Source organism: Solea senegalensis, linkage group LG1 (assembly GCF_019176455.1).
Source record: "Solea senegalensis isolate Sse05_10M linkage group LG1, IFAPA_SoseM_1, whole genome shotgun sequence".
In the NCBI taxonomy this organism is placed as follows: domain Eukaryota; kingdom Metazoa; phylum Chordata; class Actinopteri; order Pleuronectiformes; family Soleidae; genus Solea; species Solea senegalensis.
In genome coordinates this window covers 27,110,868-27,124,589 of record NC_058021.1, presented here as the reverse complement: position 1 = coordinate 27,124,589, position 13,722 = coordinate 27,110,868, and the positions used below count along the sequence as shown (strand labels likewise).

Sequence of the window (13,722 nt, the reverse complement as noted above, 5' to 3'; positions counted from 1 at the left end):
CTAGCCTGGTAAGAAGTGTTTTGGAACATGTCTTTAGAGATCTCCACGGGTAATGACTCAACCCTAAAATCTTTACAGGCCTTGTCAAATATCTGCTGTGCCAAAGTTGTTTTTCTTCCACCTCTTCCCCTGTACCTGCTGGATCCATCACTCTCGAAACACACAGGTGCCTTCAAAATATCACTGCCCTGCACTCAGGCTGAATACAAAAAAAATGACTTCACTGCCCATTTAGGCTTCAGAAAGTGGTGTATTACAAAAAAGTAGATACACTGGAACTTCAATCTGCCCACATTTCTGCTTAGGCATTTATCTCCTTTCTCTCTAAATCCTGAAATTGCCTGAGAAGAAAAAAAGAGGCGGGGGGGGTGGGTGATGGGGGGGATATTTTCTCCTCCTCGCACATTTTCACAGAGTGGTGCACAACTTTCTGTCTCTTCCTCCCTTTTTTTCCTCCTCTCCAGTGAAAATTGAAGAGGCTTTATGTCAAATACGGCTAAAGCCAGCCTCTCCATATCAAACAACGCAGCGCGAAAATTACTGTGGTGATGATAAGGCTGCCAGATAGAGTGGGAGAGGAGAGCGAGGGGGGAGAGGAAGGGAAAAAAAAAAACTGAAAGGAAGTGACTCTACTCAATTATACTGCAAAATTGGTATGACTGAATATTTTTCATTCAGGTGACTGATAGTATCAGTGAAACTGCAATGCAGATAAATAAAGGAGCCTTCTGTCAAGAATAAACACCATTAATCATGAAGCCAGCTACTGCGTGACCGCCTGTCCCCCTGACTTACTCCATAGAGGAAGTATTGGGGGGGGGGGCGGGGGAGACGGCGGGAGGGAAACCAGTGACTGCACCAAAGACGGGTGACCTACGAAGTCACACAGAATGGGTTTTGGACAGTTTGAGCGGAGGATGAAAAAGTGGCCTTGGTCTCTCTCGCCTGCTTTTCACTGACAGCAGCCATATCTGGACGGAGATTATCAGATGCGATTACGAAATGATCATCAATTCCTAATGTAATTTATGGCTCCGCTTCACATTCTGTGTTTTTTTTGGTCTAGACGATATTCAAATGCGAAAGAAATATCAACGGTCTATTATCTCTGAGAACCCGAAAGAAGAATGCGGTGCTCGTAAATAACAATAAAAAAAAAATCCTGCTGCTGTGTCATATGCAGAGCAATGACCCCTGTTATTTGTCACTGTTTATTTATCATTCCAGAATCATTTAATTGATTATTCTGTCGATTATTAACTGGGTTAATTGAAGAAGGTGGCACAAGTTTTCTAAACCAGCCCAGTTTACTTTAATAATCAATCAAACTGATTAGGGAAAACTTGATTTACAGCCCTGGAGTCAAACCTGGGACTTGAAACTGGAATATCAACTTTTAAATGAGGCATTGACACGATCACATCATAAATGGCTAACACACACTTTATAATATTAACTGTAAAAGCTACGCTGCAGACTTGTGTGTGTGTGTGTGTGTGTGTGTGTGTGTATGCTCGGCCTTGACTCATCCGTAGGGAGGTGTTGAGATAAAACTGTGGTCTTTATGCTAAGCAACATGATCTTCTTTATGCCCAGACTGGGCGCTCTGACAACAGATTATGTAAATAATTATACACCAGTAAACACATCGTTTTCCCAAACCAGAAAAAAAAAAAGGGAGGGGAAGAATTTTGTGTTCAGAGGGGGGAAGAGCACACAAAAATAGATCCCTACAGTAACTACACAGGAAATCAGAAGGTAACAAGGTAATTTGTTTGGTTTTCATGGATCTTTAGTTAACACGTCTCACGTGGCTCATGCAGACAGCCCCTCAAGTCGGTTCATCGTCTCCGAGCTGAGGATGTGCTGCGATGACAGAGCTGTGCTGGAACTCTCCCCCTCCCTGGTACCTCCAAGTACCTTCCAGTCAGGCCACAGGCCCGCAGCTGAACAAACACACTCCTGAATGAAATAACTGCACAGGCTGGGAGGACGGAAACACACCCTCAATGCCCCCAAACAGCACTCTACCTCTACAGTGACATAAAAGTACAGTCCATGACTTTGTTCGGGAGAAACAAGGGGGAAGTTTTCTTTAAAAAGTCCATATTTTAAAGCTCTAGATTGTTGCATTTGTCTATATATCCATTGGAAACTCACTTAAATCATTAAAGCTAAAGTCAAACCTTAAAAGCTCAAGCTTTACTTTATACAACTTTATAAACTCTTTCATTGACTGATTCTTCTCTAAATCCACATATGGTAACTGGGCAAAAGGCTGTGAGTCAATTATCCCATAAGAATGTTTTGTTGTTTTTGTGGCTCCATTCACAGCACAAGGGCCGGGGACTCCAGAGTAAACTACGATGCTGATAATTGACTTGTGACGAATACCTCTGTTTGTCCTGAGCGGTTTCCCGGTGACCGACAGCCGGCGCTGGGACGCATGAGAGGGCTGTTTTGTGTTGCTTTGTGCTGTGGTCAGGCAATAAAAAAAGCTGCAATGAAAGAAGCTGGCCCATCTTCTGGCCCCCTCCCGCACCACACCCCTCCCAAAGTCCCATTAAGCAAGTCCCACATAATGGTTTTGAGACAAGAGACCAGAACTCCCATGGAGCGCCTGCTCTTCACCGATCACTATGCACAGTTTAATCAGACTAAGGCCGTAGTCTGACTAAGAAAGGCAATCGGATATCTTGCCGAGTCTGAGTATACATGTGGAGGAGAAAATTGATTTATTGGCCGTGTATGTCTGACTCCGCCTCCATAGGCGGCGCTGTATCTCTCTATAAGCTAGAGCGTTTTGAATCAGTTTCCTGTTGACCTTGATGCCATATAAAAAAAGTGAACAGCGACATGGTTCTGTATGTTTCTACTGTACATGTTAAGCCTGAAAAGTCCAAAAGTTGGTCTTCTCCGCTATCGTGTTTGTTCTTTTCTGGCAACAGTACTACAGTTTATACGTTGTCTCCTTCTACTTCCGGGTCAGACCAGGGAGGACATTTTGTTGCATGTGTGGAACGCCAAGTCCGACTCCAGTCCGACTCCAGTCCAACTAAGCATATACAGTACATGCAGGAGTAATCAGACTATAAATTGCATTATCCAGGTATGTTAGTCTCACTAATTTGTTTAGATGACATTACGAAAACTGAATTGTCTTAGTCCGACTAAAATTGGACTTTGAACATACATGCCAACTTACATAATTTTCAAAGGTTTCCTTAATTAGCTGGAACAGTTCCCACTGTTCACATCCACTGAGAGTAAAAAAATAAATTAATAAATTGATATTTCAAGTTTTTTTTTGTAATTCATTTCTGGGTTTCCTACAGGTGATTTTATGCATAAATGAAAAATGCATAGATTAACAGGCCGATAAAAACCCACCTACTGGCTCCAGGACAAATCCCTTTCACTGGCCCAGGATTAACACAGGACAATAGGGATTTGCTTAAATTGGAAGGCTATAGAAACTCAGGAGGTGCTTGTTGTTATCCAGCCAGTTGTAAGCTCAAACTGAGGCTGCCAAGACTTTTTTCTATTTTTTTATCAAGTGCGGTTCTTTGATGTGAATAAACAAGTTCCTCAGAGCTAGGCACCCACAAGAAGGGACCGCCGCCACCCCCCCTTTTCCTGACCCGAGGCGTTAATATTGAATGGCACATTGGTACCTTCCCCACAAGAATTCATAAACTAAACGATTAGCCTCTGTCTGTAATTGCACTCTCCCTTGCCTAATAGGGGAGGTGAGGTAAAGAGGGGGGAAAAAAACAAAGGACAGTTAATTTGTGATTTCCTCTGCTCATTTGAAGGCAAATTAAGTGTCAAACAGCTAATACAGAGCATATTTCATTTTATGAGCTTTTAATTTAATTCCACCGCCTCATAACGCCGCAGCCTCTTAGTCGCACGGCTAACGCCCGCTCCTCGTCTCGAGAACGGGGCCCATAAATAAACATGTTTCAATTAGGCCCTTCACAGTAATAGGATATGATTCTGCTCATTTGCCACGTATAGATGGTGGATGTGTCACTGAGGCAGAGAGGAAACAAGCTGCAGGGAGTTCGTGGTGGTTTTTTTCTCTCCGGCCACGGATGCCCAGTGGTGACTGGCTTGTGTGCGTGGCGGGGGAAGCTGGCTGGATTGATGGAACTGCCGCAGGGCCAACCCAACTGTAATTACAGGCCGTAATGAGAGGCTGCATGGGGAAGTACTGCAATAATAGTCTCTGTGTACTTAGGCATATCTTTGGGACAGCTAATAACAATTAATTCTGTTCACCGAGGAAAACTTGTCTTAAAACAATTCAATATTTCTCCATAAGCCAGCTCCTGTCCTCCATTTCCCTGAAGCGACAGCTACACGTTGACTGCCTCTCTTTCCCCGGCACTGGCTACAAGCAACGTAACCGAGCGGAATACATCACTTCTACAGAATTCTTATTCCGGCTGCAGCTCTGCGGTCATAAAGTTTAGCCGCAGCTAAAAAAATCTTTTTGCACAAATCTGGAAGCGCAATTAACTCCAATTTGCCATCAGGTGGTTGCACCCCAGATGTTGACTGATGAGCGTTTGCGATCGCTCAGGAATTTGGTGCTGCTTTTTTAATCAAGCAGACATTATTGCTGCTGCACGAAAAATCCAAACACTGCTGCATGGAAATCACACACTTTGCATAGATAGCATGAATGACGGTGAGTTCACAGGCTTGATTTAAATAAGTAGGGGTGCTAAACAGCTGTCTTGTAATAATGACAAACGGTTTCCCTCAACATAACGTGTCATATTAAACAGCTCTATGCTTAATGGCTTGGATAAATAGGCCATAAGTAGCATGGCAGAGCATGGCCATGTCTCCAGTGACAGCAAACCAAGCGTACAGATAACTCCTGTCCGGACAGAATGACTGAAGACACTCAGCGTAACGTCTCCCCCTTAATTCAATTCCCAGGCTCTGTGTTGTCCCTCCACCCCCTCCTCATTTCCCTCCTCCTCTAACCTGTGCTCCTCATCGTACCAAAGCACTCCTGACGGATAACAAGCCTTTGCTGTTTGTTCAAACCTATGTTGCCGGCACACGTTCGCCCCATTATCTCTGCATAAGCTAAATGCTAAATTATATTTGCCATTTTGTTTGCGGTGACACGGGGCATCAATCACCTCCCTTTTTTATTTCCTCGCGTCCCACCCCCCCCTCACGCTCCTTCCTCTTCTCCTTTCCTCCACTGCAGCCCCTGAGCAGGAGATGAGGGGTTGAGAGGTGGGGTGGGCCGAAGGTGGGAGGGGGTGGGGGTGGTGGGCAACATAAAAAATTCATTACGCTTAGTGGCACATCAGCAAGGGAGAGATATGACTCCTGGGGAAAGGAAGGGGGAGTTGATAATGATGAAGAATATCAAACATAATGCGGCCCAAGTAGCTGCCCCGTCCAATTTGTCCTCGTCGCGTGCTGATCGCTTCCTTCGTGTCTACGGGTAAGAAACAAGCTCCACAAGGACAATGAAGCATCTCCTCCTCGTACTCACTGTTTACCCACAAAGAATACAAATGACGGCGGGGGTAAAAGAGACAGACTGAAAGTAAGAAGGGGGAAAAGAGTGATGTTCGAGAGTGAGCTGAAGGAATGAAGTCCATTAAAAGGAACTACAGAGATCTAGAATTAGGGATGAGCCGATACTATGCTCTGTATCGGTCTAATACTGGAAAAATTATAATTTCTTATTCTATAAGCAGTGAATATAGTATTTTGTAATAGCAGAAAGATGTAAGGAAAATGCAATTTGTGCAATAGGTAGAGCCGTTTTCCTTTTAGAACAGAAAACTATTTGTGATCTGATTTGGCAAACCTTGACACAACATTCAAATACAAGCCGCCGTACGAACCTACAAACTTTTATTTTATTTTTTGAAATGGATGGTTATAGCTTGGCAGTAAATGCATCAACACAAATGCATCATTAGGTTCAAGTTGTTTAAAAGCGTTTAATTACGGTATCAGACTTCAAGGTTCTGATATTGGTATTGTACCGGACAAACATACTTACCACTATTTTACAAGGCCTGACACTACATTTTTAACCATTGACTGTGTATAAAAAGTGGATATTTTTATAGACACATGCAAGATTTGCCATCTAACCGGTGCCAAGTCAATTTTTGTAACCAGATATCATTGTCTATTTTCCTCTAAATGGGAACAAGATTTACATGTTTTATTGAAGAAGACCTCAAACTACAGATTGAGACCATAAAATCCTTGCTTGGCTTCACTAAAAGCCTTCTTTGGCTTTACTAACAGTCCATGTTGTCTTACTTAACGTCATATTTGATAGCCTGCACATGCATGTGACTGCATGAGGCAGGGTGGTGAGTTGTGTAGCGCAGGCAGGTGTCTGTGTCTGTCGTAGATGGGTGGATGTCAGCAGAGGCACTGCTTCGTGCTCTTGACAGGGCTTGATCACTGCTCTTATGAGAATCGCACACGCTCCCAGGCTCCCCTCGCGCTGCTCTCGTTTCCACGCCTGACACATGTTCATTTGTGTGTCTCTGACACGCAGATCATGTTGCACGTGTAAAAAGGGCCCGTGGCTTTTGATACTTAAGGGGGGGGGGTAAAGAGCGGAGCCCGGCACCCATGAGGAGGGTGCTCCGTGCCCACGAGCATAAGGATGTTTCGGGGGTTGATTTATTATCATGGTGCTGTATGTGATGCAGCTAAATCTAACGTTCTCTCAGGAATAATCAGCAATATTTCAGTTGTGGGTGTGTGTTTGAGTGTGTGAGGTGACTTTGATGGACTTACATGTGCAGCGGGGGCACAGGAGAGGGCTCGTAGATGTAGCGACCCTGGGCATGTCTGTCGTCTATTGGAACAGGAGGATGGAAGGCAGGGAAGAACTGTGGCGCTGCTGTACAGAAAAACAGGTAGGGGGAAAAAAAAAAGAGTGAAGACACATGAAACACGTTTGTTCTGAAACATACTTTCATGCAAATGCATTGTGTCCTCATCTAATCTAAAAAGCAGCTATAATGAAAGGCTGTGGTTGATGGCTATCTTTCTCCAGACCCGCCCAAATGAGACCTCATTAAATGGACTAAAAGCTGCACGGCACCAAAATGTTCGCTGAGGAAGTCTCTGTGAATGTCTCAAGGCCGACAGAACTCAAAATAAACAGTGATTACCACAGATGGCACAGTTCTCACCATACCAAACATAATATGGTTTTGTACAAAGGATAATGTTTAAGTAGAACCACTGAGACGCACAAAATCAGAACAAAAACATCCTTTTCCGCTTCAGTGTTTTGTCACAACTGCCAGGGAGAATGAAGACGCTTTTTTCCCCCCTCCAGATAAAACATTAAAACATTTGCATAATATCAGCTTCCAGGCTTTTCTCTATTTTTACCCCTGAAGTGGAAACTGCTGTGCTGCATCCACATTTGTAGGCACTCATCTTCTAACTTTAACTCCTCCTCCTCCTCTCCGCACCAAGATCTTAAAAACTCATGCTGGAATTTTGTCTGTTGGACAAGTTTCAACAGCAAAACCATGAGTGGGTTTCATTTTCTGCAACACTGCCGACCTGAAGGCCGAGGTGTCAAACTGAAATGTGTTAAAATAACCACAGGGAGTCAGAAACAATAAATGACTATTGCATGCAGGGTTGAGTGAACTGAGAAACAAATGAATCATTTCTTCATTCCCATTCACTCTGAATAAATCTCACTGCCAGAACACATGTCACTTTATTGCCTGTTGCTGAGAACGTTGCCAAGTGGTGTATCACCACCCCGGGGGCAAAGCATGTGTCAGCATCTGCATACCTTCACGCAACAAGTCTCAGAGGCTGCTAGCTATGTGTTTGTGCTTGTAAACATTTGGAAGCTTATGCCAAGAGGGCAGATGGCCAAACGGTGAGGTGCTCAACAGTTTTGTTTTTTTTACGTGTACTGGCCCCTGGCAAAATGCAGCTGCATCACTGGGCAACTCAGCAGGTGGTGATTCCCCGGTGTCACTCAGGCCGGTTTACCTGGTCGCTCATTCTTTCAGTGGGTTGGACGTTGCCAGTTTAGGCAAACACAGCTTCAATTAAAAGGAATCATCTCTAATCATCTGAGTGCATCTCTGATTTCTAAACCTTGTGTCTTCAGAGACATTAGGAGCCTCTCTCCACGGCTTCAGGCGAAACAACAGTAAATTGACTCTGACATGCTAACCGGTGGATTGCCCTTTAAGGCATAAACTGCTGGTAGTATTTGATGAATAGCAGAAGAGTCGCATGAACTCCACCTCTGGCAGAAAACACTAAATGTTTTCGTTTCAGTTGTGTGACTCATTCACGTTGATGGGAGGTGTGTCAAGTGTTGCCAAACTGCATTGTGGGTCCGTTGCTTCCCTCTTCTCATGATGAGTGCCTTAGTTGTAAAAATTCAAATTTCCACGAACGAGCGTTGGCCAATCACAACATGTTAGGCAAACAGGTGCTAGCCAATCAAATGACATAAATGCGTTGAGCTCACCGTACAGCCCAGTCAGAGTTCTCACACACGGCTGTTCTCCCATTTGCTCTGTTTTCTTTTTGGACAAAGTGTACCTGAAGTGACATTACAACAACATCACTTTAGCAACATTAGCAACTCTTGCTACGTAGTCAGCCAAGGGTCAGTTGCACCAGATGCAATCCCTAGGGTTTATGAATATGGTAGATTTACACAACGGCAGGTGACGCTTTGACGAAATGCAGCAAACGCAACATCCCGCACAGAACTCTGCCCCCAAAACAATGTTGTTGTGTAGAACTGGACATTTTGTGAATGCTTGAACAGGTCCGTTAGCGACAGAAACACCAACTAGACCAATTCCCTGAAACTCAAGGACCGAATGTTCTGAGACAGCCTAAGATGGGAAGGCAACTTGTCAGAGCCGCTTCACCATAGGTCTGCATCTGGACAAGTGATTGTCTTTGGGTCCTGTTCCTGGTCCTGTTTAGAGCTGAAATGATTAATCGATTACTAAATCAATTGACAACTATTTTGATAATCGATTAATCGGTTTGAAGCTTTATTCATGATTAAACAAGATTTCCGAATGTTTAAGCTTCTTAAATGTGAATATTTTCTTAATTTCTTTGCTCTGGATAACAAAGAAATCATTAAAAGTCAATCATTTTGGTTTGTTGACGAACACTGATCAACATTTTTCAAGGTTTTCTGATATTCAGAACACCATCGATTAATCGGGAAAAGAATCGACAGAATAATCGATTATGAAAATAATTGTTAGTTGCAGCTCTAGTCCTGTTATGTCTCGTCAAGTTTGTTAAGTTTAGTCATGTTAAGTTTAGTCATGTCTAGTCTTATTGTGCACTTCCTGTTTTATTTTGTATTCATCTTTCCCTCTTGTCTCAGACCCTTGACTTCCTCCCTTTGTGTGATTTCCCGCCTTTGAGATTGTCTGCCCCGCCCCTGATTGGTTTCACCTGTTTTCACTTACCTCATGTATAAATAGTCGTTGTCTCCACTTGTCTTGTTGCCAGTTTGTCTTGGTCAGTCCATGTGTTAATGTTGTCAAGAAGTTCTAGTCAGATTGTCATGTTTTGGTTTATTGACTTTGAGATTTAGTTTGATCCTCCTTGTGAGTGCCTTTTGTGGATATTTTTGCCTGATAAACCTTTTGTTAAAACTCATACTTGTTTTTTGAGTCGTGCCTAAAGTCCTAGTAGTTCCACGTACATCACAAGCAATGCAGGGCGCATGAAACAGCAGGTGGCTTTGTAACAAACAAGGGAGTCGTTTACCTAAATATCAACTTCTTTCTTGAAGAACATTCAAGCATTTTCAGTGACCCATGTCATTTTCCAAAACCTTCAAGGGCCTTGTACATTTTTTCCCAAATTCACCTACTTTCAAGGTTTTCCAGGACCTGTGGGAACCCCGATTACAGTATTGCAAGCGCTACATACGTGTTTTAAAAACTGGAATATGAACTAATAAAAGAGAAGACATTTAAAGTGAGGAATCAAGTCAAACAAAAACACAAACAATTCCAGATTCAAACTCTTTTACATATCACATACATACATACTATGGTATGTATACTGCTCTCAATTGGCAAAAAGCAAACATTTCAAAACCAACTTGTAGAAACCATTTGAGGGTTTTCATCCAAACTGCTTTCACAAAAGCAGAGATAAGTAGTAAAAGCCTCCTCCATGCAGCTCTGGCAAGTATCTGACCACTCCATCTCTGTCTGTTTAATAGTTTCCTCCTGATGACTCAGTTTTGGCTTGGCTCACCTCAGCTGATTCCAGAGCTGCAGAGGGAAGGAGGGATGAGGAGAGATGCTGAGGTGGAGAAATTGGCTGGTGTAAGATAAAGGCAGAGTCTGCTTTGTTTACTCTCCACAGCTCCACTCCCAGGCTGTGGGCCCTTGGCTGTCAGAGTCGGAAACAAACCTTCAGGTTTATGCACTGTGTTCTAGCTTGATGGGAGTGAAGGCTTCATGTTGTTGTTGCTGATCCCTGCTCCCACTGCAGGAACAGTACGCTGACCTCTGTCCTGTTGGGCAACATGGGACGACTGTGGAGATTACAAACTGTGAAGTCATTTTTAAAGACTCCACCCCTTCATTCCCACATCCGCCACTCCTCATTGAATTACCCAGATCCCTGCTATGTTTATGTCTCTGGAGCTCCTCACTCAGCACAGCCCCGCGCCTAGACTGGACCCCTCCTCCCTCCTCCTTCATCACTCTTTCCCTCCTACTGCTGTGGCCCATGACTTTGCCGCATGGCAAACAGTTCCGCTGAGGTTTATTTAAATCTAACACAGAAGTTTACTTTACCATGGCCCTATCTAAATAGAGCCTGCCACCTCTTTTTTACGCCAGCGCAGCTCTCCATTAGCAAGGCAAACAGCCCTGTGTCACTAAAGGGAATGTATACAGTCGCAAAGACCAGAGGGTGAAGGAGAGAGGGGGAGAGATTCCAACCTGCAATCCGTCTCCAGTGTTTCCTGTCGGGACTCCTCACTTTTTACTCGGAGACTAAATTGCCCCTGCTCTTCTGGATATTTAGGGGTATTCTTGTCTTCTAAGATAGAACACAAGGCCCACAGGAATCCGACACACAGGTCACAGTTTTTTACCTCGACACTGCAGCTACACACCACAGCAGCTCCACATAGTGTAATGACATCAGTTTGTCCGTGCTCTGTACGTTCAGAGCCAATCGAATGATGAAAATCGGGAACACGGGGAACATTTCAGTCATACATCATTTGAAATACATGTCTTCAGAACTCAAAACACTTTAATGACCTCAGTGGATCTTTTCAGTGCAGCATTATTAATTTCAAGTTTGAGTTTTTTCCCAGTTTGCTTCTTTCCGGGGGAAGGGATGGAAGTCATTAAGACATGATTACAAATGGGTCTTAATGAAAGGGCAATCAGAGACAAACTTTGACCAGCCTCATTAAATTTAATTCTATACAAACACCACACTCAGGAGCAAAAGCCAGCTTCTCCTTCATTGAGAAGAGGACGGTAATTGCCTTGTCCTTTATTGGACACTTCACTAATTTCAAAAGAAGGCGGAGGACAAGGAAAGCATAAAGCCTAAAGCATATCATTTGCAATATTGGTTAATCTCCTTTCATAGTGGAAGTGTGAGAGGATCTTCACTCGGCTTTGTATGCATTGTGATATTTTGGAAGAATTTGAGCTGTCACTCACAATGCTGATTTGGGTTTTGATAACACAAACAATTCTGCGTCTTCGTCTTGTCATCTTGTCGTCAACTCAGCACTGTGAGTTTATTGTCTTGACGGCTAAACCTTGGCTCCAACTCTGTTCTGGTGAAGGTTCACTGACTCCGCTTTAACCGAGTGTCACCCGCGAGTCGAGGACGAAACGCGGCTCCATAAACACGGCACTTCTCATCAATGCGCCGCTGCGAGAGCACAAAGAGCCAGTGACAGATTGTCATAAGCGACTAAGGCGGAGTGAGAAAAAGGCTGCTGGGGCCTGCTCCAGAGGTTTGTGAATTGCTAATGTGGAACATATGAAGCCTGTGCCGAGGCTGTGACTGCCAGATTTCATTATGCCACCTCTTTCCCCTGCTCATGATCTCACTGCTGAGGCACGCTCGTCGTCTGCAGCGAGGCCCACAGTTACACCAGTTCTCTACAAGTCTTTGCAAACTGCATGAAAGGCACTCAAGAGTTTGTCTGTTTGCTTATTTGCAAGTATATATATGTGTGCAACTTGTGTCGCTACTCTCTGTGAATGAGTAGAAGCGGATGTTGTGCAAAAGAACAATGTAACCTGTGTGTACTGGGGCTTTGTTCATTCCTGAAGATGCCACCTTGAGATACTTAGAGCAGTGGCTCCCAACTTTCCATTCATTCATTCATTCTCTACTGTTTACGTATGTGAGGCAACGCAGCCCAAACCCTGCACCTTATGCACAGCCACATTGGTCTGCGTGCAACACAGGTCAATATACTTTGAACCGCATGTCAGCATACAAGGAAACTGGATTTATCAGGAGAAAAAGGGGATTCAGTGTGCCACTATTTCAGTGATTGGCAAACATTATAATCTCCCCTGATCTGTTTTTGTTTACAACTCACATAAACAATAAATTGCATTGAAGCATTAAAAAAAATGTGTGATAGGTCTACAGGGCTGCTTATGAAGACAAATCTGCATTTCCCTCGATCCATCCTTTGCTGCCCAAATTAGCACCGCGACAAGTTCTGTAGGGTCTGCACCCAGTGCGCTGGCATTAAGGATGTCATTTTTTGGCATACCGAGTGCAGCCTTATACTTTTAAAGTCATGGCTTCACCTGGGGCCAATCCCGGCTAACATTGGACAGGAAGGCGGGTACAATCAGGACAGGTCATCAGCCTATCACAAGGTCAACATTAGGCATGCATCCACTGAAGAAAGTACTACCCGTAATTAAGTTCAAAAGGAGTGAATATGGGCGTCTCCATTTCTGTCTGTCCGGACTAAAAGCCTCCGAGAGCCTCAAAAAACACAGAGTGTGCTTTGTTCAAACCTCTGTAAAACACCTGGGTAGTGCAGCGAGCAGAAGCATCGGGAACGGAATCTATGCGTTTTTGAATGAAAACGGAGTAATGTGGATGTAGCCTTAACACTTTTGATCTTGCTTTCCTCATGACATATGACACCAGGCCTCTCATCATTATGTGGTTAGCAGGGGATGGAGCCTCATACAGACTCTCAGTGGAAGTATTTCAGAGGCTGGCTCGCTTGTGATGGCTAACTCCCCCTGTGATGAATCCCTTAACACCCAGCTTCTCATCATGTCTGCTTACACCGAGACCTCAAGCTGTTTGGACATGTAAATAACACTTTCGGCGACTGTTTAGCTAAGCTCAATGGGAGTTGTTGTTGACTTTTGGAGCGCTTTGCCTAATTACAGGTCCCAGATTGTTTCAGGTCTAATGGCCTAATTACCACTGTATAAATTAGTCTTTGCACGCTCTTGCTGTGCAAAGACTCCGCTACTGTATGCAATGTTTGGGCACAAGAACAGAGACAGATAAAAACAGATCTTTATTCATTTAAAAACAAGAAGAAGAAAGCAAGCAGAGATGTTAAATAGCACGAGAATGTTAAGTGCAAGCTCTCTGCATGTTCCCCATACATGTATGGCAAATGCTTTCAAATGCAAAAACTCTGAGGGTTTT

At 43.8% G+C, this 13,722-nt stretch overlaps 1 protein-coding gene across 1 annotated transcript in view; it reads right to left on the bottom strand.

Moving 5' to 3' along the window:
* gli3 (GLI family zinc finger 3) overlaps positions 1 to 13,722 on the bottom strand; it is a 108,665-nt gene that overhangs the window by 42,064 nt on the left and 52,879 nt on the right. The window contains exon 4 of the mRNA XM_044028941.1: positions 6,805 to 6,910. Coding sequence (XP_043884876.1) covers positions 6,805 to 6,910 — 106 coding nt within the window. The remainder of the gene's footprint in view (positions 1 to 6,804; positions 6,911 to 13,722) is intronic.